Source organism: Prunus avium, chromosome 2 (assembly GCF_965620075.1).
Source record: "Prunus avium chromosome 2, drPruAviu1.hap1.1, whole genome shotgun sequence".
Classification (NCBI taxonomy): Eukaryota; Viridiplantae; Streptophyta; class Magnoliopsida; order Rosales; family Rosaceae; genus Prunus; species Prunus avium.
Window position 1 is genome coordinate 27066388 of NC_142285.1, and position 26811 is coordinate 27093198.

General features: G+C 35.9%; 2 protein-coding genes, 1 long non-coding RNA gene and 2 pseudogenes across 8 annotated transcripts; 2 read left to right on the plus strand and 3 right to left on the minus strand.

The window, feature by feature from the left end:
• Positions 1–134: 134 nt before the first annotated feature.
• On the minus strand, positions 135–2182 carry LOC110752695 (putative pectinesterase/pectinesterase inhibitor 51). Its single transcript, XM_021953408.2, has 2 exons — positions 1028–2182; positions 135–934 (listed from the first exon to the last, which is right to left on the minus strand). Exons 1-2 carry the CDS (start codon positions 1965–1967, stop codon positions 255–257), a joined length of 1620 nt encoding a protein of 539 aa, XP_021809100.2. The 5' UTR covers positions 1968–2182; the 3' UTR covers positions 135–254.
• A 10222-nt stretch (positions 2183–12404) lies between these two features.
• LOC148296755 (B3 domain-containing protein Os04g0386900-like) lies at positions 12405–14120 on the minus strand. Of its 3 annotated transcripts, none has more exons than XM_088249373.1 (3): positions 13851–14097; positions 13277–13425; positions 12405–12928 (listed from the first exon to the last, which is right to left on the minus strand). In XM_088249373.1, the coding sequence occupies exons 2-3, from the start codon at positions 13415–13417 to the stop codon at positions 12626–12628; spliced, it is 444 nt and encodes a 147-aa protein (XP_088105499.1). In that variant the 5' UTR covers positions 13418–13425; positions 13851–14097; the 3' UTR covers positions 12405–12625. The 3 variants fall into 3 exon arrangements, 2 of the variants coding, with proteins under 2 accessions (XP_088105499.1, XP_088105498.1); XM_088249372.1 differs by having other exon boundaries at positions 12407–12928; positions 13277–13448; positions 13851–14093; XR_015833985.1 differs by lacking the exon at positions 13277–13425 and having other exon boundaries at positions 12828–12928; positions 13851–14120.
• Positions 14121–14211: 91 nt separating this feature from the next.
• On the plus strand, positions 14212–25367 carry LOC110752716 (uncharacterized). Of its 4 annotated transcripts, none has more exons than XR_002526020.2 (8): positions 14212–14477; positions 14712–14793; positions 15538–15782; positions 16593–16719; positions 17242–17299; positions 18123–18222; positions 18542–18623; positions 25118–25367. It is a non-coding gene; the product is annotated as an uncharacterized LOC110752716 (long non-coding RNA). The 4 variants fall into 4 exon arrangements; XR_002526021.2 differs by having other exon boundaries at positions 16598–16719; XR_002526019.2 differs by lacking the exon at positions 16593–16719.
• LOC148296756 (U6 spliceosomal RNA) lies at positions 20382–20478 on the minus strand (annotated as a pseudogene).
• On the plus strand, positions 22791–23999 carry LOC148296757 (protein FAR-RED IMPAIRED RESPONSE 1-like; annotated as a pseudogene).
• Positions 25368–26811: the final 1444 nt, after the last annotated feature.

The window sequence follows — 26811 nt, forward strand, 5'->3', positions numbered from 1 at the left end:
GTAGACTGCTTGGTACCTAAGTGGCAGGAGTTCAAAACCAGTCGGGAGCACTTTGTCACCAAGTGCAAGCCGAACTCCGAGCAGGGATTAGTCCCACCCTTGGGTGTGGGAACACCTCGTGGTATATACCCCAAAAAAAAAAATTTAGTACTTCAAATAAAAAAGTATTTTTACAATAAGATGAGTTTCCTTGTACATTCACTAATTACTATTTGCTATTATTAACAACGGATTTCAAAATCCCTACAAATTTTTCATGTTGAAATCCACTCATTTCCCTGAATAAAATTCTGCACAGAATATGTATTAATATGCTCAGATGGGATCTTGCTACTAAAGGGCACTCTCTTGGAAAAATCAGAACCAGCTCCAGAATTACCAAACTCCCCATAGAAAAGGGTGCTCAAAGCAAAATCCTCACTCCAAGTCATCCACCCATCCGGGGAAAGAAGAGCTTCCATGGTACAGTTTATAAAAACTGTCCTTGAATACTCCTTCCATGGCCTCCCCAAGTAGCTCTTGTGCATTTCGGGGTTGTTTTGATACAGCTTCATGAACTCTTCTGTGCCGTTGATCAAGCAGTTCTGAAATACGAAACCAGTTGATTGTGCAGGGTCAGTTCTGCCGTGAGCTGTGACGGTGTTACTTTCCCCGTTCTCAGGGTTTAGTTGTCGAGGGCGGATGAGGATGTTGCAGTCTTGGAAAACCGCAGCTGAGTTTCCGAAGATGAAATCGACGTTGCCTTGGATGTTGCATGACTTGTAGAACTGGCGGTTGCCGTGTGCGTAGAGAGTGTCCTGGTTGCCTAAGAATTCACAGTTCTCAATCACAGAGAGATCACTGTCTGATCTGAAAGCTACCGCTTGGTGGACATCAGGACCTGCTGTGTTCTGGATTGTGAGACCACTGGCCATGAACCCGTCTCCAAGAACACCTGAAAAATAATAAGAAACAATTAGAACCTTACTTTCAAAGCAAAATAAAAATATGTAATAAATAAAAATAAAAAGTTATTCAAATAACCTACCGACTGTGGCAGAATTGTACGTGGAGATTCCAGGCATGCCCACATTCAACGACCCGGTAATTACCGTTTTGCCAATCCCGTCACCCAAAAACACCACGTTCCGCTTCTCTAAGGGCACCCTCACGATCTCGTCGTACACCCCAGCCTTTATGCGGATCACGAACTTCTTCTCTCCCGCGTTATCCGGTGCGGCGTTCACCGCCCTCTGCACCGTCCTGTAGCATTTCTCCGTCTTCTCCTTGCACACCGTCACATCCGCTGTTAAATTCGACGGCACTCCTCCCCGAACCCCCAGGCCGGACCCTCTGCCCTCGACCCTCTCCCAGAACCCGTCGCGCTCGGTCTTGGGTGGGGCCCACAACTTGGTTTCGTTTCCGAAGTTGTCGTACGAGAACATCATGCTGAGGGCGTTGCTGGACTTTCCCATCAGCGAGTCGAGAAACGACATCGTCTCGTTGACCATCTGGGTGTCGTTGACGTACTTGAGGCCTGACCAGCACCCGTATTGGTAGAGCAGCGCGGCGCTCATCAAGGCACGTGCGTTTTTAATGCTTCCACGTGACAGATTGTCGGTGGTTAGCGACATGCGGTACTGGGAGTTCCCGAAGTTGTCTAGGCAATTGTTAGCGGCGGTGGTGCGGTTTTGGTTGCCTGCGGACGAGTCTAGGATAGCCTTCACCATCTTCTGCGCCGTGTGGAGGCCATCGGTGGAGACCTGGACAGCGGATTGGATGGCTTGGATTGGGGTGGTGTTTGGGTCAGTGACGAGCCCGGCTAAGGAGGCCTGACAAGTGTCGGGAAATCGCGTGGCTTTGCAGACTTGCTGGATCAGAGGGATAGGGGCGGTGACGTGCATGCGGGGTTGAAGATTGCGGGCGGCGGAGGTGAGAGAGAGGAAGAGAGTGAGGGAGAGGAGAGGGAGGAAGAGGAAGGAGGCCATGGATATGAGCAAGAGGAACTTGGGTTTGGGGGAGTTTTTGTTTTCGCTTTGGAAGTTGGAGGGTTTGAGTGATTTGAGTTGCAAAGGTTGAGAGACTTTGAGTGATTTTATAGCCTATAATGCTACCACCTTGTCGATGCAGGAAAAGGAGGACAGAAATATTTTCTATATATTTTTTTCTCGTTTTAGGAAATCTCTTGTTATACTAGGAAAAGAAAGTTGGCTGATGGCCTCCCTAACAAAGAGGAAAGGGAAAGTTTCTTTTTCCTTTTTTATGCGGGTAGCTTGGTTGGAATGGGAAAACGTCATGACATTGACAACCATTGGTCAAACATAAAGAATATAGAAGGCTGTGTGAATAATTCCGTTGACTCAATAACGGAAAGACATAAACTAGTGCTAAATTACATCAGTATATATTACAAGGAAAACCTATTAGGGAAGAATAAAGTCAGACCAGAAACACAATCAATTATGGATTCAATGCGTCATAGAAGGGGGAATATTTGATGTAAGAAGAGTTGACTTCCCTTATAAGGTTGAGGTTTCCAGTCTCACTTAGGTTTCTAGCTTGTTTTTTTTTTTTTCGATTGTTTTTTCAGGATGTTTCCTATTGTGAGGGGCTATAATATACACATACTACACGGATGCTAGGACTTGAAAACACTAGTGGGTCATTTGCAAAAACTTGTTCTTTTGATCACATGTTCCTTATGTTAATCGATTGTCAATAATAATAGTGTGGCAACATTTAGATATTAATGACTTGGGGTTGTTTAATAAGTTTTGATAAATGTTTATTTGCAGGTAATCTTTTGGAGAGAGCCTTGAGGGTATTAGTTTAGGACTCTAATTGTAAAGTAAAGGGGGTGTATTCAATTCTAACTTTTAAAAGTTTGGAGGTATTCAACTATGACTTTTAAAGGGCTTCTTAGTTCTAGGTCCAAAACGATTAGCTGTCATTGGGTCTAGTCCTCGTGTTTTTGGTTTTAAATGTAAGTCCTTTGACATTTATTACTTTTTTTGTTGTGTCAATTTTACCCTTTTAAGGTAAATAAGGAAAACACATTGAAAATCTAAATTTAATGCATTATTTCCTTGTAACTGAATTCCATAATTTGAATTTTGAATTTTTTTCCTTGATAATATTCCTAATATATAGATAAAATACAATTTAATCAATAAAAAAGTAAAGACTCACATATTATACCAATCAATCAGACAAGCACCCACATTAAATTATGTACTTGACATACAGGTAAATAATGTTAATACATACATGTATATATGTACCTGCCTTACAGGTAAGTGTTTTTTTCTTGAGTTTTCTTAAGCAGTTTTTTCTGGAGCTTCATATTTATATACATACGTACATGTCTTCCATGTAATAGTGTTTTTTTTTCCCAAAAAAATTTTGTATGGATTTTTATCTCAATTGAATTTAAAGATCCATACCAAGATATTATATGAGTTCAATTAGCTAGGCTAGAGGGTATAATTACCTAGACTAGAGGTAATTTATGAATTTAATTACTTGGACTAGAGGTAATTTATGGGTTTAATTACCTGCATACTGCATACGAGGTGTAGGTGTATGCATAGGTACGTACCTTACCTATTGTTAAGGTATGAAGTTTTTATGAACTCTTATTACAAATTTTGATGTCGGTATACCTTGGGAAAATTTCAGAATTCAATAAATAGATTTGCAGTTAAATTCAAATCAAATATGATAATTAATATCCTAAAAATCAATAACTTACCAGTTTTACGAATTCATAATTTACCTTATTTATGTTTTAGGTGCATAACTGGAACAAAAAATAAAAAATAAATAAAAGTAAATATCAATACATTGAAAAAGGCATGTAATCTTATGTGGCGCAAAAGTCAAAGGACTTGGATCAACAACAATTTCTGCGTGGATTGCACCCAAAACCTTCACGGAAAATCCCAAAACATGGCAATCACACACCCAAAATGTCTTCTTGCAACTATGTAATTGTTAGGCTAAAAGGTTTTATGGTAGTCCCGTTCTTTGGGGGCCTAGTAAGGTCACACAGTCCGCACACCTGATCGGTGCATATTTACATATCATTTTGTACCCTTCTAGCTTATGATTTGGTTATGTTTTTGAGTTAAACTTGTGCTTTTAATCCTTTTTGTGTTTATCTTTCAGTTCATTGAGCTTTAGGTAATAATGAGGGCTTTGGATAGTAAATGATGCAATCCATGCATGTTAGGGCCTAATTTGGATGAATGGATGAAGAGCTTAAAGACAAACTCAATTTTGGCTACAGTCCCCTGCCAGCCCAGTTTCGTAGGTCATATTGCAAGCTTTGTTTCAGCAACCTACATAGCTCGGATGAGGCCACATTCGTCATGAAAGTTGTTCCAATGGGTGTTTAATATAACATATCCAAAATTCAGCCCCATTGGATAAATATGGAGTCTGTTACCTAGCAAACACAGAGCCATGCTCAGGATGGATTTTATCAGCGCGCAAAATGAGTTAGCAATTTGTTTTGGCCTTAACTTCCTCCTCCGACCTTTGATTGGCCCAAATGATATATGGCTGGAAAGAAGACATTCTGAACTTCAAGTTTGAGTACTTAAAGTCTTAATTTGCTTAAGGGAAGCCCAATTCGTAAGCCCTTGAAGTTGCTGGTCATGCTGACCTCAGGATGAGCTATTATTTCTGGTTGGAAGCTTGGTCATGGTGACATGAAGATGAGCTAGGGCTGCTGGTGGGATTTATTAGTGAAGTGCATCAACCATTTCAGATTTTATAATGGAAGTGTTGTATGCATTAGTGAAGTGCATCAACCATTTCAGATTTTATAAAACAAGTGTTGTATGCATTAGCCATACAAAATCAATAGCCACAAACAATGTCATAACAACAAATGAAAGGTATTAAAGCAAATAAAAAAAAATCACAAAATCACAAAAGAAAACAAAAACAAAATAATTATAAAATAAAAATTACAACACAAACAAACAAACAAACAAAAAATGAAGTTTAGGTTTGGGGGTATTGGAGTTTAGCAAGTAAACTTGGTTTTTCTTAAAATTTTAAAATAAAATTAAAAAAAATTTAAATTTCTTTCTTGTTTTGAATCTTGTTTTGTTTAGTCACTTTCCGAACACATTTGATGAGATTGTGATAAATGTTGCATGACTTAAATAAAAAATTGAATTTTATTTATTATTTATTTTTTTCCTTGTAAATTTTTATTGTAAAAAATAATAATTAATTAATTAATTAATTTGGCATCGTTCTAGCATGACATGTTCGAAACCTTCTTTGCACTTGCCATTTGTTTCATAATTTTCCAATTAAAGGATTTGCATGATCTAAAGAATTGTATGAATCATAAATTAGACTTATTTAACCAACTATATAAAGTGAGCTTTTGAGCCTTGTACTTCAATTCATGAGTGTTATATACATACTCTTATTTTCTTGTCATCAAAGTTGTTGTTTGATCTCATTATTCATTGATTTGGTTGAATACTTAAAATTCATTCATTCTTATGCAATTTGATTTCATGACATTTAAGAAGTGATATTAAGGCCCTCTTTGGATCGTTTGTGCCTTTCAAGCTAACCTTATGCATGCTTAAGCATGATTTTCCATTGTTAACCATTTTGAGCCTACATGTAAACCTTTTCTTTCATTTTACCAATTATATTTCCTCGCCTTAGCCCGAAAAACAAGAATTTACCTTTCTAAGGAACTCATGAGCTCTAATTCGGATGTGTTTTTCATGCTAAGTTTGGGAAGGGATATTACATAAAAAAAAAAAAAAAATTTCACTCAATTGGTGAAAGAAAAGAAAAGAAAAGAGAAAAATTGTGATTAAGTGGTGGTTGAATGAAATTTCATTTTTGGGCCTTCTAAATAAATTGGTGTTTGTTCAATTCAAGGAAAGGAGTTTGAATCAATGTAAATGAAGGTATAAGGAGTTTTGATCATGTAAAAGAAAAATAAATTCTCATTGTGATGATTCGAAGTCTTGTAAACAATTGTTTTATGCTCTTATATTTTGAGTTCCTTGGACTTTGTTTTATCCATACCTTTCATTTCTTACTCACCTTACACCCTTGGCCCCATTACAACCTATGTTAAAGACCTAAATTGATCTTAAATGTCATGTGGTTGAATTGCATTCATTTTTCTACTTTTAAGTGTTTGGCATCCTTCTTGAGATCATATTAATGCAAGTTCTTCATCTTTCTATTTCGAGTTAAGTCTTTATGGTTTAACTCTAATCTCATGTTTATAACTGAGTGTTGCATTATAGCCCTCTTCCGAGTGATTCATTTGTGAGAGGACAACTTTGGTGAGATTTGAAGTTGAACTTGTGCTTTGTATGATTTTTGAAATTGTGTGAAAACTAAGATTGGGGAATTTGTTGCATTTGGCTATCACACTACCACACTTTGAGCATATTATGTTTTGAACTTTGCCGCTTTGTGAATAATGTTTAAAATTGAGCTTTTATTGTTAAAACTTTTGAGTCATGTGCATGAGTCATTTTTCTTCAGAAAATGTTCGGAAAGATTGTTTTGAGTTCTTTTTATTTTTGTAATTTTTTTTGTTTTGTTTTGTTTTGTTTTTGTTAATGTAATTATTTTTTTTGTTTTTGTTTTTTATTTTGCTTAAGGACTAACAATCTTTTAAGTTTTCTAATTACCTTGTTTTACAGAGTCAGTAAAACGTTTGTGGGTATCGTATCTGTTAAACCCTCAGGAGACACAACTCCTCCTACTAGGGATGCCTAGAGGTTTAAAGGCTTGTTGCATATGCTCAATGCAATCGAGTTACCTACGAAAGTGGTCTAGTTAACTTCTTGTTTGTTTTTGTCTTTGTTTTCCTTTTGTTTTGCTCGAGGACTAGCAAAATCTAGGTTTGGGGGTATTTGATCGGTGCATATTTACATATCATTTTGTACCCTTCTAGCTTATGATTTGGTTATGTTTTTAAGTTAAACTTGTGCTTTTAATCCTTTTTGTGTTTATCTTTCAGTTCATTGAGCTTTAGGTAATAATGAGGGCTTTGGATAGTAAATGATGCAATCCATGCATGTTAGGGCCTAATTTGGATGAATGGATGAAGAGCTTAAAGACAAACTCAATTTTGGCTACAGTCCCCTGCCAGCCCAGTTTCGTAGGTCATATTGCAAGCTTTGTTTCAGCAACCTACATAGCTCGGATGAGGCCACATTCTTCATGAAAGTTGTTCCAATGGGTGTGTAATATAACATATCCAAAATTCAGCCCCATTGGATAAATATGGAGTCTGTTACCTAGCAAACACAGAGCCATGCTCAGGATGGATTTTATCAGCGCGCAAAATGAGTTAGCAATTTGTTTTGGCCTTAACTTCCTCCTCCGACCTTGGATTGGCCCAAATGATATATGGCTGGAAAGAAGACATTCTGAACTTCAAGTTTGAGTGCTTAAAGTCTTAATTTGCTTAAGGGAAGCCCAATTCGTAAGCCCTTGAAGTTGCTGGTCATGCTGACCTCAGGATGAGCTATTATTTCTGGTTGGAAGCTTGGTCATGGTGACATGAAGATGAGCTAGGGCTGCTGGTGGGATTTATTAGTGAATTGCATCAACCATTTCAGATTTTATAATGGAAGTGTTGTATGCATTAGTGAAGTGCATCAACCATTTCAGATTTTATAAAACAAGTGTTGTATGCATTAGCCATACTTAATTCAGATTTTCAGCTTCCTTAGGCCTATATATAGTGAGGTTTCCCAAGCTTGTAAACACACCCCAAGGGGGGGAGCTCTCAAACACTTCTCTAGAGCTCCCTTCCCTTCTCTCCCTCAAATTCTCTTAGTTTCTCTTTCTAGTTTTCAATTGTTATAATGAGATCTTTGTGCTGAAATTCTCCTTAAGTTTTTCCAAGTTCTACTTAATTTTCATTGTTATGTAAATTCTTTTCTTTAGTTTCAAGTTTGATTAGTTTCCAAGTTTCAATTATGATTTTTGTTCTTATTCATTATGCTTATAAGTTAATATACTAGTTTGAATGATTGATCACCATTTAGGCTTGCATGTTAGCTATCTTGGTTTGAATTAAGAGTATACACCATGCTTTAATTCGAATTGAACTATGAATAGGAAGAGTATGTATGGACATTCGACAACAGGGATTAGATACATGCTTGGTTGTTTAAATTGTTCTTCTATGCTTAATGGGTTCCTAATGCTTAATTTTAGGTTAGACAACAAATGATCAAATTAGGGAATTAGGAACACAAGGTTATGACCACACACCATGGCTTAATCATACTTTAGCTAGAATCAATCCATTAATCTAATTGAACTTGGGAACTTATTTGCTTGAGTTACTTATTTCTTTCTTCCTTGTTTTATGTTCTTTGTTTTCATTTCTGTTTTGTGTAGGGAAAATGAATTGAATCATTCAATCACCAATCCTCGTGGGATCGACCTCGCACTTACATACGCTATACTACCGAACGGCTCGTGCACTTGCGAGTATCACAAGTTGAGGATGCAGTTGAACCCATTTTGTTGCAGCTGTATCTACACAACAACACCCTATGGTCCGACTTTCCATATAAATTTATAACTTTTTTTTGTCAAATATAAATTTATAACTTCACAAAACTTAACTATGAATTTTGAAATTTTGAAATCTTATAACTTCAGTCTTGTGTTTTCCAAGTTGGAAAATACATCTCTATTACCTCTATATTAACATGTTGAGCTGCTATGGAGGGAGAGTCTTGTGTCGAATGATATATGACAGGGTTTTGTGGAGGTTAGATGTACTAACTGCCCACTCAACTTCTCTAAATCATCTCCATAAATTTTGTCAACTCTCGTTGCCATCTTGTATGCCTGAAACCTTTTCAAATTCTTTGTAAACTCAGCCTGCTCGATTGCGTAAGAGTGCAAATTATTCTTCCCCTCATCACAAAATAACCATTCCAACCACAAGTGTCCCATCGCATCGCAAATACCATCACACGCTGTTCTATCCAATTTCTTACAACCTATTATAATTTACAAGTACATAAAGCATCATTTTCATAGTTCCTCATTCCCAACTTAATATATTTTTTAATTTTTATTACTTAATATTTTTTATTTTTTTTTCTTAACCCCTAGTCAAGAACATAATAGGAGGTCTTCCCATTGTTTCATAGAGACAATAGGGAGATGATAGGAATTAGATCAAAATATATAAAATGGTAAAAAGGGGAAAGAAATAGGGTATGTGATAGATAGTGATCTAGCTTTCTTCTATATTTTTATACTTTTTACTTAACTTAATGAAGAGCAACAAAAGAAAGAATAGGTTTTTTATTTTTTCTACATGTTAGTAGCATTTCTTTGATACCTCCAAGGGGGTCTCTACATATTTTGCTTGTGCTTAATCTTTTCTGATTATACTAGAAATCGTATAAGAACTCGTTATAATTGGATTTATTGTATTATTTCATCAATGATGTTGGGTCATAATCACTTTTTGACTCTGCGCCAGTGATTCCACTATTATTTATTAGTGAACAATAATTGAATAATTCCTTCATAGAGATAGATGACATAATTCACATGGATATAGTAAATCTCGTTTGGGCTGCATTAATGGTAGTCTTTACGTTTTCCCTTTCACTAGTAGTATGGGGAAGAAGTGGACTCTTGAAGTACTACTAATTGAGTTCAGGAACTAAACTGTATCAATTTTTTTATAGATCGTTCGTCAAAGCTTTTTTATTTTAAATTGACCATGAGGTAGCCACAATCTTGATTAGCCTAGCTACAGTCTTGATGAGTTTCTGGGGTACTTCTTTATCCCAATAAACCAGTGGTGGCCATAGCTCACGACAGCAGTCCTTGAAGGCGTTGCGCCCATTCTTGTCATCTTAGGCGAATGATGAGTTTCGGGGGTAATTCTTTATCCCAGTAAACCAGTGGTGGCCATAGCTCACAACGGTAGTCCTTGAAGGCGTTGTGTCCAGCTTTCTTCTCTTCTTGAGCGAAGGATGAGTTTCAGGGGTACTTCTTTATCCCAGTAGACTAGTGGTGGCCATAGCTCACGACGGCAGTCCTCGAAGGCGTTGCATCCAACATTCTTCTCTTCTCAAATGGGGAGGCCGAGGCTGAGTCACAAAGGTAAGTTCTCGATATTGATACTTGAGTAATGGGCGGGCCCCTGCTACCTAAACTCCCCGCCACCACATTCACTGCCCATGCCACATTTTGTGGCAGTGGAGTCGACATCTCTGGCCTCTACTTAGGACCAGGGGTGCTCTTCTTGCCACTCTGCTGAGGATGCGACCAGGACTCTATGTCATATGCTCAGTATTGAGTCCAGTACTAAGTGTGGGACAAAGGAACTACGTCGTATGCTCAGTATTGAGGGGAAAATGGATAGTTCTTGAGCATTGTTTTTCTGTGTTTAGCACTGGCATATAAGTTTTTATGTGTTTCTTGCTTCTTTTTTGTGTTGTTATGAGTTTTTATGTTTTGATATTTCTACTCCTGGTTGGTTGGACATAATTTGCTACTTTTTTTTTTATATATAAATTTATTTCTTAAGGTCTCTGACAACATTACAAAAATTCCATTAAACACTTGGAATCAACAAGTTAAGCTACATTCACTAGCTAGAACTACTTTGGTCATAGGCTTGTGAATCCAAAGAACAAAGTGTGAGGAGTACGTATTTTCAATTTAGTCAGGGTACGTACTTAGTTCTTTTTAGTCTTGTAAAAGACTGCATAGATTGACCAATGGAGTAAACCCTTCCAAAACTTGTAAAATGATGACTCTAGATTGACCACTAATGTTACGTTTTAAGGACGGTTTATGTATAGCATATGGCTGCATGTAGGGGACGTGTGAAGCAGCCATAGAGGTGTGGGTGCACACTTAATCTCTAATGGAGAGGGCTACCACCCTAATGGTGTGAAAGCTACCTATACAAAATAGGTGTACACAATAAATTAGGAGAAGGCTACCTATTAGGGTTGAGTGAAAGCTATGTTGAGGTAGGTATGTGTATATGCTTTTTTTAACAAAGATGGCTACCACCCTAATAGAGTGAAAGCTACCACATTAACGGCTTCCTATATTGTGAAGCTAGTACACCGTTTTAGTAAACATGGAGAGGGCTACCTATTAGGGATTGTGTGAAAGCTACTATTAGAGTAGGTGCGTACTTAATTTCCAGTGGAGAGGGTTACCGCCCTTATAGTGTGAAAGCCGTTATACAAATGTCATTTTAGAAAAGAAAAAAAGGAAAAAGAAAAAAGACAAAACTTTGTATTGGGACTTCAAGTGCAGAGGCTTGAATAGGACTAAATAGGACTTGAGTGTAATTGACTTACTGGGAATGCATCCCCTCTCACAATTTTCATTAACCGAAACAAGCCCTATACTATAGTAGTTACAGTTATAACTTATAGCTTGTTGATTTCATGACTTATATTATACTTATATTATTTATATGTTGTCACTGATGGAATCACATTTAAGTTTGGTTAATCATTTAAATACGAAACTTGCAGTGAAAATGTGTTGTTAAGATATTTGGATTGGAGAATTACTTTTATGGGAAGGAAGAGATTCAATCGGGAATTTAAATTGATTTTATTGCACTACCCCTCTGATGATTTCCAAGTCTTAGAGTGGACAATGGGCATAGGGGTAAATGTAAACCTATTAATTTGGTTTATTTCCTTGTAGATATATGCAGGTGAAATAGGTGCAGATCATCAAGCTCGCCAGGAAACTTATTAATTTGGACATGGTAATGTATATTTTGTTTATTTGAATTTGTATTAATCAAGGTATGGTGAAATGACTGTCAGTTAAATCTCTGTCTTTTATATAGAGTGGAGTTTGGACATGATTTTGCATTTCTGATGCTATTGGGATGCTTAAATAGAATTTATTTAGATATGAAGATATTGGAATTATTATCTCATGGATTCAGCTTGACATAACATTTTCAAATCTCAGGAGACAACTTTACTCTGCTTATTTGCTCTTGTCAAGAATTGTTAAACTAACACATTTGTGAAAAAATTTGGAATTTGAGTTCTGCATATTGCATATTATTGTACTAAGCCATATCATCCTTCCTTATTGTATTTTGCAAATGTACTGGGCTTATCCTTACCGCCCTAATCCTCTCTCTCTAGCTCTCCCTTGCTTGTTTCTCCATCTTTGGCTCCCACATCAGACAAATGAATAAGTAAAGTCTCAATCTTTTTCTGGTTTTTTGCTTTAAATCCCACTCATAAAAAAAAGACAGTGCAATTACTATAACCTTCAAAAATCATTCCTTAAGTTATTTGATGCATTTTGAGCAACATAACAGTTGAATAGTACGAAATTATTAAAGAGGATGTTTGTTGGAAAGTACGCTACTAAATTACGTTCTTTAAAAGTATCCGAACAATAATAGATATTCATGTTACTAAAGTATCGTGTCAAATGACACCATAACTCCTAAATTGGAACACATGAACTCAAAATCATACAATTATCGCATCCTTAATAGTCTATGCTAGAGTTCCATCAAATTCAAATCATATTAGCTCCCGAAAGTAATCTCATTCGGGAAATTGATAACATCTAGTAAAAAACAATACGACATATACTATTCGAGAACAACTGGTGCATCTACATTATCACCATCGAGCTTGTCTAGAAATTTAGATGGGATGTCACCTCTGAGAATTTGGACTCTAAATACTAGCCTCATACTACTGCACTCGAGTTGTTCAAAAACACATGCATCTCCAACCTTCAAATTGTTGTCAATGGCAAACGCTTTCCAGTTATCAAGCCTTTTATAAATGGATGATCCATGATATATCATCTCCCAGTTCTTGCCCCGAAATGTGAGAACTGTAGGGATTGAACAGGAAGGTAGTGTTGCACTAAATTTGCCTGGGACCACCTGCTCAAAAAAATTATTGTTTCAATGAATTAGACTAATTAAAACAAAGAAAATTATAATCCCAAATTAGAGAATAGCAATGCACAACATTATTGCCTACAATTGCAAAGAAAAAGAAAGTTTCAGCAGTAGCCAAATTATTTTTCGCTTGAACAAGGCAACCCTTTATTTAAAACTAAGACGTATGTGCAAATTGCCAATACATTATGCTCTATCAAACAAATTGTTACTTCATTGCAATGGTCAATTGACAACTATGCTCATGTAGACTGACACCAATAGTTAAGAAATTGACATAGGAGGAAGTCTCACCACCATTTAAACATGAGAAATTAGGGGATAATTTACCAGTTGGTACTTGGGTTTGATAGTTGTTTTTGTCAGAACCACATCAAAAAAGGGTTTCCCAGAAAGTGGCCAAAATTCATCCCCTTCTAGTTCTATAACAGGATTTGATGTGGGTAGATCTCCCATTTGTGGTTCTCCCATTTCATAAACTGGAAATTAACAAAGAAATTATCTGCAAAAACAATCATAATATTGATGAAAACATACTCAACAGTACAAACAAAACACAAAAAACATCTTATGATGAAAAAGAGATTATGAATTTTAAAGGTTATGGAAAGTTGCAAAGAATTTCACAAAACTTCAGAATTATATGCACTTGTAGGCAAAACCTTATTAGAAATAATCCAAAAGGGTGAAACACAATGAAACAAGTCCATGAAACATATAGAAACTAAACAGACTAAACATAACGTCTGTCGATAGACAAAAACAGTAAACCCATCTGTTGGGTAGGCCTTATGACATGAAAAATTTAGGCATTTTCTTATGAAATCGACAGCTCTTAGGCTTACTACATTCACACAATGCCTAAAGCCAAGAAATTTGAAACCCATTTTGAAAAAGAAAATACCTTTTAAGATCTGGTTGAAGTGGCTTGGTGAGGTGAAGAAGAGAGCATGAAGATCTGGTGGAAGTAGACGATTGACAGAGCCAACGGCGAGAGAAAGAAGAAGAGAGCCAATCAGCCAAAAAAAGCTCAGCTCGGTTTAAGAACTGTGCTAATTTGTTTTCGGTAAGACTGTACGTTCATGTATTCCTATTTTATATATGTATTTCCTAAATTTTGAAATTTGAAAATAATTTTCCCTCCACTTCTTTCCGGCACTTTTGCGTCCTTTTCGCTGAGAAGTCTTCGTTTCTTTCTTCATTGACCTATGTTGTTAATTGGTATATTTTGTAACGGCTGGTCTGACAAACTAATCCCATGTGGATATGATATTATATAGTTCTATAACACATTTGTTAGATTAGAAGCTGCCATTTGACTTTTGACTTTCGGATTTTTATTTTTATTTTTTACCTTCAATTAAGATTTGAGTTCTGCATATTGGACGGATGACAGGAAAACCTGGATGACATATATTTTACATGTTATTGTATTCTGCCATATCATACTTGACTTATCCTTACCTCCCTAACCCTCTCTATCTGGCTCTCTCTTGCTCGTTGGCTCCCACAACTTAGCATAGACAAGCGGGTAAGTAAAGTCTCTATCTTTTTCAGGTTTTTTGCTTTAAATTTCCGATTTTTGCAGTCCTTTCAGCCCTAGTGCTCATCACCCATCTCAACCACAGACAGCATGTTCGGTTCTGATATCTGGGCTTTTGTATAAATTGCGTTTGGGTTTGGTGCTTTGGTGGGTTTTGCCAGTAAATACTAAATAGTGTACCCTTGAGATCTAGAAATTACTGGTTCTTACTGGTTCTTATAGGTACGCAGACGCTGCTGCTTTTCTGTTGAGATGGTGCTTAGCAGCTGATAAGTGCAATGCTACTAATACCAATGCTGATAAGGTGTGGAAGTATTTCTTTTGGCACTAATCTTTATCAATATTTTGGATGTATTTACAAATTAGATATATCGTACATCCTGGACTAGTGTAGAGGTATTGGTATTTGATATGAAGACAATATTGAAATGGTTTCCTACGCTATACATACATGATATGTATCTTCTATCCTTTCCCCTTTCATTTCCTTGTGGCTTCATTAGATAAAGGGACCAAGTTTTGGTTGCATCTGTAGTAATTAGCATTTCTCTTCTCATGAAAGCTTATTATGAGTCGTCTTGTATTCTTGTAACCTTGTAGCCTTTTTACATATTCCTTGAGTCCTGACTATTCCACTGTGAAAAGTAATTCTGTCACACTGTTTACTGTTTATCCATATGTTTTTGTCTCCTTGAATTCCTTCCTACTAGTTACAAAAACCCATGAATGTAATGACTGTTAGATCTTGAAGCAAACCTTCACAGTTAGGTGGCAGAGTGTCGATTTGCATCCTTGGATTATAAAAGAGTCTGATGTAAACTTCTTGGTTGTGTCCTTTAATTGGCCTAACATTGTCTTTGTGAAAATACAAGTAACTCTGGTGTACAATCATTGTATTTGCTTTCTTATTTTGAAACTATCTTTATGACATCAATGGGAAGAAGTATCTTGATTTTTTGTTTCCGGAGGAAGTATCTTTATGACCCAATGGGAAGAAGTATCTTTATGACCCAAGTTCTCTTATGTACTTTTATTTTACATTTTGTAGTATGAAAGTTTTTGGCTATACCCAGCAGAAGAATCAAATGCTGGTACTCCCATGTTGAACTTTGGGGGTAAAGTTACTTCAATGAAGGATTCTGATGCAGCTTCTCCTGCGGTTAACTATGTCTCTTAGAGTGTTGACAAAGTTGCACAGCCACAGTTTCCATTTGCTTTGTCAGCTGCAGTTGGTGAATCTGTTGAACTAAAATCTGGTGCCTTTTCACACCTCAAGCCTAAAAGCTCAAGCAGGTCCGTATAATAATTTGCTAATTTTCTTTTTAATATTCTCCTATTGTTGATAAGCATTGTTGAAGCCTTGAACGTTGCATTTATCTTTTTCCTTATGTTTTCTTTATAAAAAGAGATAGAAGGAGATTTAAGTGTATTAAAACAAACCTAGGCTTCTGAAGGATTTTCCTTCAAAGGAATGGGCAAATGGATTGGAACTGTGTGAAAATCTTTCAGTTGGTAGACAATATGCATGTCCAAAGACCATGAAGGTAGTTATGACCTAATATCACGAAGGCAGGTTGCCTGTAAATGTCAGTTTAAAGTGCTCACTTGAGTGTGGCAATGAAAAATTAAGCTATCATCTGTTGGAACCTTTGTATAGTTCAATGTGGGTTCTCTTATGCACAACCTTTGTATAGAATCCAGATCTTGTTTTCTTATGCACAACCTTTGTATGATTTCATTTTATTTGACTGCCTACATTTTTTTGTTTCTAAAATTTCAGTTGAGGCTTCCTCAACGCTTACCTATGGGGTAGAACAATGAATTGTACATGAGGCTTAGATTCTTTGGATCCTTGTTAATAAGTTTGACGCCTTCTTTTGATTTGTTATATCTGAAAATATCATGTCAAATTGAAAAGTGTCAAGATAGTTCCATACGGAGTTTTACTAAAAATCATACTTGAAGAGTCACATGTTAATTTTAGCTGTAGATTTGTAACACTGAAGTAGGAACTTCTGTAGCACTTCTTTATTAGATTTGAAAGTCACCTTTCCGAGTTGTGTTGAACACTGCTGAGTGTACTGTTATATGTTGTTGCTCTAGATCAGATGGTTTCAAAGCAAGTTCAAATGTCTTTTCCTTGCCTCTTCTAAGTTTTGGGGAGACATTTGAAGATGCGTATGAAGTGATCTTGAATTTGGATGATTGAGAGCAATTTGCCACTCTGGGGGTCAGTAACTTCTTCTGCCATATTTCTTTTCATGTTGAAGCTAGTGAAAGATACTCCTTGTTCTTTCTTGACATCAAAAGAGTTTTGTGGTTAAGTAATAATTATTTCAGAACGAAAGACAGAGCAATACTAAATTTAAAGATTTACGAATAAAAAGAGAAGAATCAAAGACTGGGAGACGATGAAAGCTGAACAGAATTAAAACAAAATTCTTCCTCAATCTTCTTCTCTGATCAACCCCCAGCCCTCTTGCCACCTCTCCCCTACTACCTTCCCCAAACCTAGCCCGACCACCTCAATTGCTCGAAGGGAGGGAGATCAATGAGAGAGAAGAGAGAGGGGCGGTTTTGAGTGAGAGTACCTTCCTCTGTGTCGTGTTGTAACTGGTCTCCCTTTTATGTACTCTTCATGTTGGATTCTTGCTATTGTACTATGCTCAATACTAATGTTTAGCCTTTTCTTTGTCCATTGTTTTGCTAGTGTTTATAGAACTGTGATTAATTTCGTATCTATTGTGTTTAGATCACGACCTGGGAGAATAATTGAGAATGTTCGTAATCAATTCAAAATTAAAATAGAGGTCAGTTCTCGAAGTCTGTTATATGCTAGTTCTTCTAATACTTTCATTGAACATTAACTAGATTTTCAACTGTCTGAGTATCATTTTTATATGTTTTACTTTGTATCGGTTTCACAAAACATGGCAACTTTTGGTTCTGCCTTTGGTTACTTTTTGTGTGTTTGTGTTGTGTTGACATATTTTGCTACTTCATGATTGAGTCAGCTGAAAATTTTAAATACAATGAGGAAACTTTTCATGTTTCCCTCTTCAGTTATGAGTAGTTTTTTATGAAATGGCACAGTGAATTCTGTGAAGCTAAGCTAAAGGCCTTTTTTCTGAAAAGTATATACCTGTGGAATTGCCGGTAATATTATTGTAAGTGTGTTATTTTTATGCATTTATTTTTGTTTTTTTTTTTTACCTTTTTGGTTTGTTCCCACATCAACGTCATGTTACAAAATAAAGTTACCGTGAATTTAGAGTATGCAGTTTTGAGAACCCAGGACATTGCAACTGGGACTTATTTTGGCCTTCTGTAGAGCCAAAAACCCCAAAAGTTTACAGCCCTTTAACTTCCTTAGCTGTTTTGGGAATTGAAGGGACAGTAAGTTCTCTCTACCATTCTGCATTAGGGGTTTTCTTTCAAACTCTATCTGCAACCTGAAATACTATGATGTAACTAAAACAAAAAAAGTGTTTGTTACAGCATTTACAGAGAGCTAGTTTGGAAATTGAGCCACTACTGCTCTTGTTTAGTGTGTATTGCAAATATACCTTTGTGATTTATTTTGTTTTCTTCTTGTGTTTTACAAATATATTTGAAATGATGACCTTATTACAGAGCTCTGGAAGATTCTGTACCTGATGAAGCTATTCAACTTTACACTGATGCTTGTGCTCTTCTTGAAGATGATGACTAGTGTTTATATAAAACTTGAGAAGTAAGTTCTCAAAATAGATCCCATTTGTTATTTAAATTATGGCAATTTATCATTTTAGTTATTGGGAGGATGATGCAGATTATGATTATTGTCATTTTAGTTGATTGAGCGGATGAAATACATTATGGCAATCATCATTAAGGAAAACAAATGGCTTAATTGAGGCTAAGGTATTGGAAAACTGTGGTTTGAGGTTTAAAATCTATTAGAAAAGAGTAGCGATTAGCGGTTTGAAAATGATCAGTTTTGTTTTCCCAGTAAATACTAAATAGTGTACCCTTGAGATCTAGAAATTACTGGTTCTTATTGGTTCTTATAGGTACACAGATGCTGCTGCTTTTCTGTTGAGATGGGGCTTAGCAGCTGATAAATGCAATGCTACTAATACCAATGCTGATAAGGTATTGAAGTATTTCTTTTGGCACTAATCTTTATCAGTATTTTGGATGTATTTACAAATTAGATATATCGTACGTCTTGGACTAGTGTAGAGGTATTGGTATTTGATATGAAGACAATATTGAAATGGTTTCCTACGGTATACATACATGAGGTTACCTAATCCGTAATTGGATTAGGAGGAATTGAATTGAGGAGATGTTGGATTGAGGAGAATTAAATTCTGAATTCTTATTAAAGTTGTTTACTAAACCATATAGATTTAGGAAAGTTAGATTCCGGATTCCTATTAAAGTTGTTTACTAAACCATATGGAATTGGGGGTAGGAGTGGTTTTAATTGCTAAAATGTCATCATTATTGGGTTAAAGTAGATGACATATTTGGAATTTTTAAAATTTTGTGAGGATATAATGGGTAAAAAAGATGAATTCCTTATGGGGTTAATTCACCAGGAATTAGAATATCACCTCCCACTCAGTAATTGAATTCCTCCAAAATCAGGAATTAAATTCTTGATTTTTTGTGGACCTCACGTACTTTTTAATTCCTTGATGTGAAATAAACGCAGGAATCCTCCATAATTAGAATTCAATTCCTGATTATAATTCTAATTTCTAATTAGTACACACACTATAAATCTCCTCACTCTGCGTGTAAGAAAAGGAAACCGAGAGAATTCTTCTGTCACGATATAAGGATGTGAATGCAAATTCACATTCCGAGATTGTTCTCAAGATAGAAGGAGGGTCACTAATAACTAAGTCAGATGATCCAACGGTAGAGCTGCGTCCGAGTCTCTAGGATTCCTCAAGTTTCCTAGGAAGTGCAAAAGATGCACAAAGAAACATATGGAGATGCGTTATTACAAATTCTGTTCCTGCCAATTCTACTTGTAAAAATTCAGCTTCCTTCAGTTTATAACACAAAGTTGTTCCAGTAACAGGACAAGATCCAACTATATCATAAAACCAAATAACAAGAAACAGTGAAAGATAGCAAGTGCATCATTTTCATATATAATTTCACATACCAGGAAATTTGGAAACTGGTAAGGAAAAATTTATACCAGCTAAAGTCTTCACAACAGCTTGTCCATTTCACCTAGATTTCAAAAAGTCTGCAAGACTAGTTGAGCAAAAAGTAAGAAAAAAAAAAAAATTGTTAGGGCCAAATCGATTTATGCCTTTCATCCTTGCACAAGGGCCATTAGGAGTGGACATTGGGACCGGAAAATCGGAACACTGAATTAGACTAGATGAATAAAACGATTGACTAAAAAAGTCAACAAATCGGCACCGAATTGGACCAAATCGATTCCAACCAATTCCAGTTCCAGTTTCACAACGCACCAAATCGGATTGGACCGAACAGAACTAGACCAATTCCAACCAATTCCAATTCTAGTTTCACATCGCACCAAATCGGAACAAACCGAACCGAATTGATTGTGTATATATTTTTTTTGGTGTACAAAATTATTAAAATCTAATGCCACATTTGTAATCTTATAACTAATATTTTTCCAAGTACAACTTCAAAACATCTCTCTTTGTATGAAATTGGATCATTTGTTAATTTTCAAGCCCAAAAAATAAATTTTTAGTTGAAATTTGTATTTAAAATAATTTTTAAAAAAAATTAAAAATAATAATATTAAGAATCCGATTCAAACTGGACCGAAATTGGTGAGAACCGAATCGCTCGGTTTCAAAAAAAATTCACTAAAATCGGACCGATTAAATGGTACAAATTCCAATTTGAAGTGAGAATCAAATCGAACCAAACCGTGTCCATCCCCAAGGGCCATGCTAATCTTCTTTGTATCGTTTCAATTTTATCGGATGCCCCTAAGAGCACTTCCAGCAGTGCGGGTTGGGAGGGTGGGGGGTTTGGGCCAAAAAGGAGTTTCCAACAGCAAACTGGGCTAGCCCGAGGGGGAGGCGAGCCTGAGTTCAAGCTCGGGTTTGCTGACATCAGCGATGATTTCAGCAACAAAAAAAATTTAAAAAAAATCTTAAAAAATACAAAAAAATTCAGATTTGTTTAAAAAATAAATACTTAGTCAAAATTTTCACTTCCCACACCAAAACTCTACACAAATTTCTCTCCTCATATCTCATGTGAATAGTTGTTGACATGGCAATTGGTGGAAACACCACAACCTTTTGCAAGGGCAGCCACTATTCATGTGCTTGTCTGGGCTTTTACATATTAACACAAAAGCGTTGTATATGGTGGATTTAAACATTTATGCTTATGTTTCTTGTATGATAGCACATCAATTAATTTGTCCTACACATATTTATACAAACATAAATTCACATTGTGATCATCTTAGGAGATCAAGAAACTCTCATATGAAACTGCTAGGAGGAAAAAGACCAAGATTTTGATAAAAAATTACTTGGGCCTTTATTACCACCGTCCTTTATTACTTGGGCCTTTCTTTGCTGATTTAATCCAAAAACTAAAAGCCCAGACACAACCCCATTTGCCATTTGCCATTAACAGAGCAGTTAAGCCACCAAACTAATTTTCATTCCAAATATTCAATAAACAAGTTCCACATAAAAAATAAAATAAAAAATTCTTGAAACACAGGTTGAGAGGATAAAAAATCTATAAAATCATGAATTTAAGATCAAGATAATTACACTGTTACCCTTGAATATGATAGTTTATTAAACTTCCATGTTTAGATTAAATTTCAATTTTGGTCCCTTGTGTACCTACATGCATAATCATAATAATGTACCTTTTTTTTTCAAATCCAAAAATGAGTACCTAATTTGGCATCAAAAGCATAGTCAACATATTCGTTTGGGTGTGGATTTGGGTGGATGTGGTTGGGGTGTGGCTCAGAGATGAGGATCGAGGATAGTTGGGGCGATCGGGGAGGGTTACGGAACGCTTAGGGAGACAACCAAGGAGGGCAGGAGGGAGAGACGTATATTAATAACCTCATAACCCCTATACTTCAAATGGTATTTGTACAAAATTCTGAAACATAATGCTTCTGTCTAAAAGTCTCCACATGTATATTGTTCACAAAATTATGTCCACGGTAGAAGCCCATTTTAGAAATAAGAAAATGGGTGAGACAAGAATCCCCCCGACCTCCCAACAGGAATCTGCAACAATAAGCGGTTCACTCACTGAATCTTGTTTCACAACACCAATTCAAGTATCAAATCATCCATTATCAGTAATTGTCCCAAAAACATTACCACAAAAAGTCTTAAACAAGTTGTCCATGCCAAAAAGGCCAATCTGACAAAAACCTTGGCACAACAAACCTTCATGGTAAATCTGATTTGCAAAGCTCAAAGGAGTTCATTCTCTTCACTCTTAACACAAATAGCCTAAAGATTCACCCATATATTTTGATCATTTAAGACACCAAAAAGCCTGAAGATGCAAAGAAAAACTGAAATTTCCTCTTTTATTTTTTATATATTAACTATGGTATCCGGCAATTTTATTTATTTCTTATTGGTATGTACAACACCCTCATGCATTCTTTCAAGTTTTATGTAATGAAACGTTGCTTTAATATGGAATCAAACAAATGAAAATAGTTACTCATGAATAGACCTCAAATCATATCAGCTATATACAAAATAGCTAGTTTAGGATTATGTTTACTTAATTTGGAAAGCAGGAACCATAGTAGTTTGAAGAACTCAGATATCATTTGATTGGTAGTTAACCAGTATGTCTACCCATAAGGCCTTACTTCAGAAGTTGTTGTAGAGCTTTCCATTAGCCGTTAGCAGAGGAATATTACTTAAGTAATGCAAAGGTAAGGATTCAGTGTAAGGAAAGACACATTGATTTATAATAAGAAAGGAAAATTAACAAAGAGACGGTGGTGTTGCTCAAAAGCAGGTGTGAGAAAAGAAAAGTATAATGACCTATCGAATAGGATGCAATCACCTAATTAAGCGGTTGACAAGAGAGAATTGTCCAACTTTTTTGGTGGTGAATTATGACAAGAAACGTGAGGTTTACATCATAAAAAACTTTGAACTAGATCACATAAACGAATTAATGATGCCATGTGAATCACCTTATCTCCGATTGAACCGGGATGTTGTGAAGTCAGATTTAGCCCAAACAATGGCAATGTGTAGAGTTTTAGTGATGACATGTCATATTTATGAGTATATGGTACACCAATTAGGGGTGTATTTGAACGTGGGCTTCCAAATCAATGATCTATACAATAAGTTGGATGCATCACATAGGAAAATCTTGTTGGACGGTGAAACTGACGCTGCACTCGCCTACATGAAAGTGAAAGGGTCAGTGGATCTTGAACTTTTTTGTAAGTTAAGTGTGGATGAGGAGAATATGTTTGCTAATTTGTTTCCGAGAGACTTTACTTCACTTTCGATTATGTTGCATTTGGAGACGTCCTCATATTCGAGAGCACATACAAAACTAATATGTACGACAAGCCTCTAGTGTTGTTTGTTGGTTTGAACAACCACCGAGCGAGTGTAATATTTACTTGTGCTTTATTGCTTGACGAGACCTTTGAAACGTACAAGTGGTTGTTGGAAACATTCATATCCTCCATGAAAGACAAGAAGTCTATATTAATACTGACGAATGGGGATGAGGGGAGGCACAAAGTAATTGAGTATGTGTTTCCCATGTGCAATCATAGGTTGTGAGCATGGTACGTGGCAAGGAATGCACAAAATAACTTCAAGGATGAAGAATTGGTACGAGCATTTCAAGCATGTCTTTAGGAACCAGTTGCACTCAATGAGTTTGAAAAAAAATGAGAGTTTTTTAAAGAAAAAGTTACTACACATAAACAAAAGGAATGACTGGAAATGATGTATGCAAAACGAGATGTGTGTGCGAAATCACGCCTTAGGCCCAAGTTTTTCGGTGGTATGTGCAACGTGTGGAGTGTATGAACAAGTTTAAGAAAGATTACTTGAGGAAAGGCGTCAAGTTGTTTAAATGCATTCCAACAATAGATAGGGCCATGACACGTATGAGGAATATTATGGCAAAGGACTATTTCGACGCAAAACAGTAAAAGGAAGTGCTTACAACAACATTGAAAATTCTTGAGCAATACGGTTCCCAAATTTACACTCATAGGTGCTTTTTATGGGTACATAACGAGATTAAAACATTAATAATTTTGGAGGACAGTTGTATATTTTATCGAAATACGGTGAACCGCAAAGTAATTGGAGTTGTGTATACCTTGGTGCGGAAGATGTTCGAATAGAGTGTGTCAAATATAAAAGCGAAGGCATTCCATGTTTCCATTTGTTTTATGGGTTGAAGTGGGAGCATGTTATGGAAACTTCCTTGTCACTCATAATGAAGAGATGGACAAAGAGTGTCTAAATGGACATTGGATATGTATTTATGTCAGAAAGTGATAGCAAGAAGGTTGTAGAAACCGCAAGTTATGGAAGTTTAAGTTGTATGGACAACAACGTGTGTTTGTATGCATCAAAGAGTAGAGATGTGTATGGGCTTTTGAAGAATGAACTTATTCAATTGGAGGGAATAGTTGAACGTTTATGGCAAAAAGAAGATGAGACGAAGCTTAAATTGGTTAGCCGTTGGCAATTTCCTACAAACATTATGAAAGATCCAACCCTAGTGAGCACAAAAGGCACTCAAAGATGAGCTAGTGGAACACACAAGCAACAACAATGCATGTTGTGCTGCAGAAATAGACACACAAAACATAATTGCTCTAAAAAAAAATACACCCGAATGGAAATGAAGTCGTGAATTTGCCTTCTGGTAGTTAAAGCTATGTTCGAATCCCACCTTTCCTATATCCCTTATGCTAAAAACAAAATAAACAAGAAGAGTGGGAAATTAGAAATTGGTAATGACTAGAGAGCACAATTTTATAACTATAGATATTAGACCAGCCATTACAAATTAGAAATTGTGTTTTGTTTGTACTGTTGGGTATCTTTTCATCAGTATTATGATTGTTTTTATAGATAATTTTTTTGTTAGTTTCCAGTTGATGAAATGGGAGAACCTCAAATGGGAGACCTGCCCACGTCAAATCCCGTGATTGAACTGGAATGGGATGAATTTTGGCCACTTTCGGGGAAACCCTTTGTCGATGTGGTTCTCACAAAAAAAAACTATCAAACCCCTGTACCAATTGGTAAATTATCCCTTAATTTCCCATGTTTAAATGGTGGTGAGACTTCCTCCTATGTCTACTTCTTAACTATTGGTGCCAGTCTACATGATCATAGTTGCCACTTTTATTACATAAATCAAATAATATGTTTGGCAATTTACACATACTTCTTAGTTTTAAATAAAGGGTTGCCTTGTTGAAGCGAAAAATAATCTGGCTACTCCTGAAATTTTCTTTTTCTTTGCAATTGTAGGAAATAATGTTGTACATTGCTAATTCTATAATTTGGGATTATCATTTTCTTCGCTTAATCAGTCTAATTCGTTGAAATAATCATTTGTTTGAGCAGGTGGTCCCAGGCAAATTTAATGCAACACTACCTTCCTGTTCAATCCCTACGGTTCTCACATTTTGGGGCAATAACTGAGAGATGATATATCATTGATCATCCAGTCATAAAATGCTTGATAACTGAAGAGTGTTTGCCATTGACAACAATTTGAAGGTTGGAGATGAATGTCTATTTGAACAACTGGAGTGCAACAGTACTAGGCTTATATTCAGAGTCCAAATTCTCAAAGGTGACATCCCATATGAATTTCTAGACAAGCTTGATGTTGATAATATAGATGCACCAGGTGTTCTCAAATAGTATGTGTCGTATTGTCTTTTACTGGATGTTGTTAATTTCCCGAATGAGATTACTTTCGGGAACTAATGTGATTTGAATTTTATGGTGTCATTTGACACGATGCTTTAGTAACATGAGTATCTATTATTGCTCGGATACCTTTAAAGAACGTAATTTAGTATCATACTTTCTAACAATCATCTTTAATAATTTTGTACCATTCAACTAACATGCTGCTCAAAATGCATCAAATAACTTGAGGAATAATTTCTGAAAGTCTCATAATCTACTATAGTAATCGTACTTTTTGTTTTATGATGAGTGGGATTTAAAGCAAAAAACCTGAAAAAAAATAGAGACTTTAGTTATCTGTTTGTCTGTGCTAAGATGTGAGAGCCAATGAGCAAGGGAGAGTGTGTGTGAGAGAGAGAGATAGGGTTATGGCGGTAAGGATAATTCAAGTACATTTGCAAAACATAATAAGGAAGGATGATATGGCATAGTACAATAATATGCAAGCTATATGTCATCCAGCCCAATATGTAGAACTCAAATCCCAAATTTCTTCACAAATGTGTTAGTTTAATAACTTTTGACAAGAGCAAATAAGTAGAGTAAAGTTGTCTCCTGAGGTTTGAATATGTTATGTCAGGCTAAATGCATGAGATAATAATTCCAATATCTGCATATCTAAGTAAATTCTATTTAAGCATCCCAATAGCATCAGAAATGCAAAATCATGTCCAAACTCCACTCTATATAAAAGATAGAGATTTAACTGACAATCATTTCACCATAACTTTATTAATAAAAATTCAAATAAACAAAGGAGCCAAATCAAATATACATTTCCATGTCCGAATTAATAAGTTTCCTGGCGAGGTTGATAACATGCACCTATTTCACCTGCATATATCTACAAGGAAATAAACCAAATTAATAGGTTTACATTTACCCATCTGCCCATTGTCCACTCTAAGACTTGGAAATCATCATAGTGTTAGTGCAATAAAATCAAGTTAAACTCCCGATTGAATCTCTTCCTCCGCATATCTTAACAGCACATCTTCTCTGCAAGTTTCATATTTAAACGATGAACCAAACTTAAATGTGATTCGATCAATGACAACATATAAATAATATAAGTATAATATAAGTAATGAAATCAATAAGCTATAAGTTATAACTGTAACTAGTATGGTATAGGGCTTGTTTCGGTAAATGTAAATTGTGAGAGGGGATGCATTTCCAATAAGTCAAGTACACTCAAGTTCTATTTAGTCTTATTCAAGCCTCTGCACTCGAAGTCCCAATACAAAGTTTTTTTTTTCTTGTTTTCTTTTCTAAAAGGATGTTTGTATAGCGGCTTTCACACTATAAGGGCGGTAGCCCTCTCCATTGGAAGTTAAGTG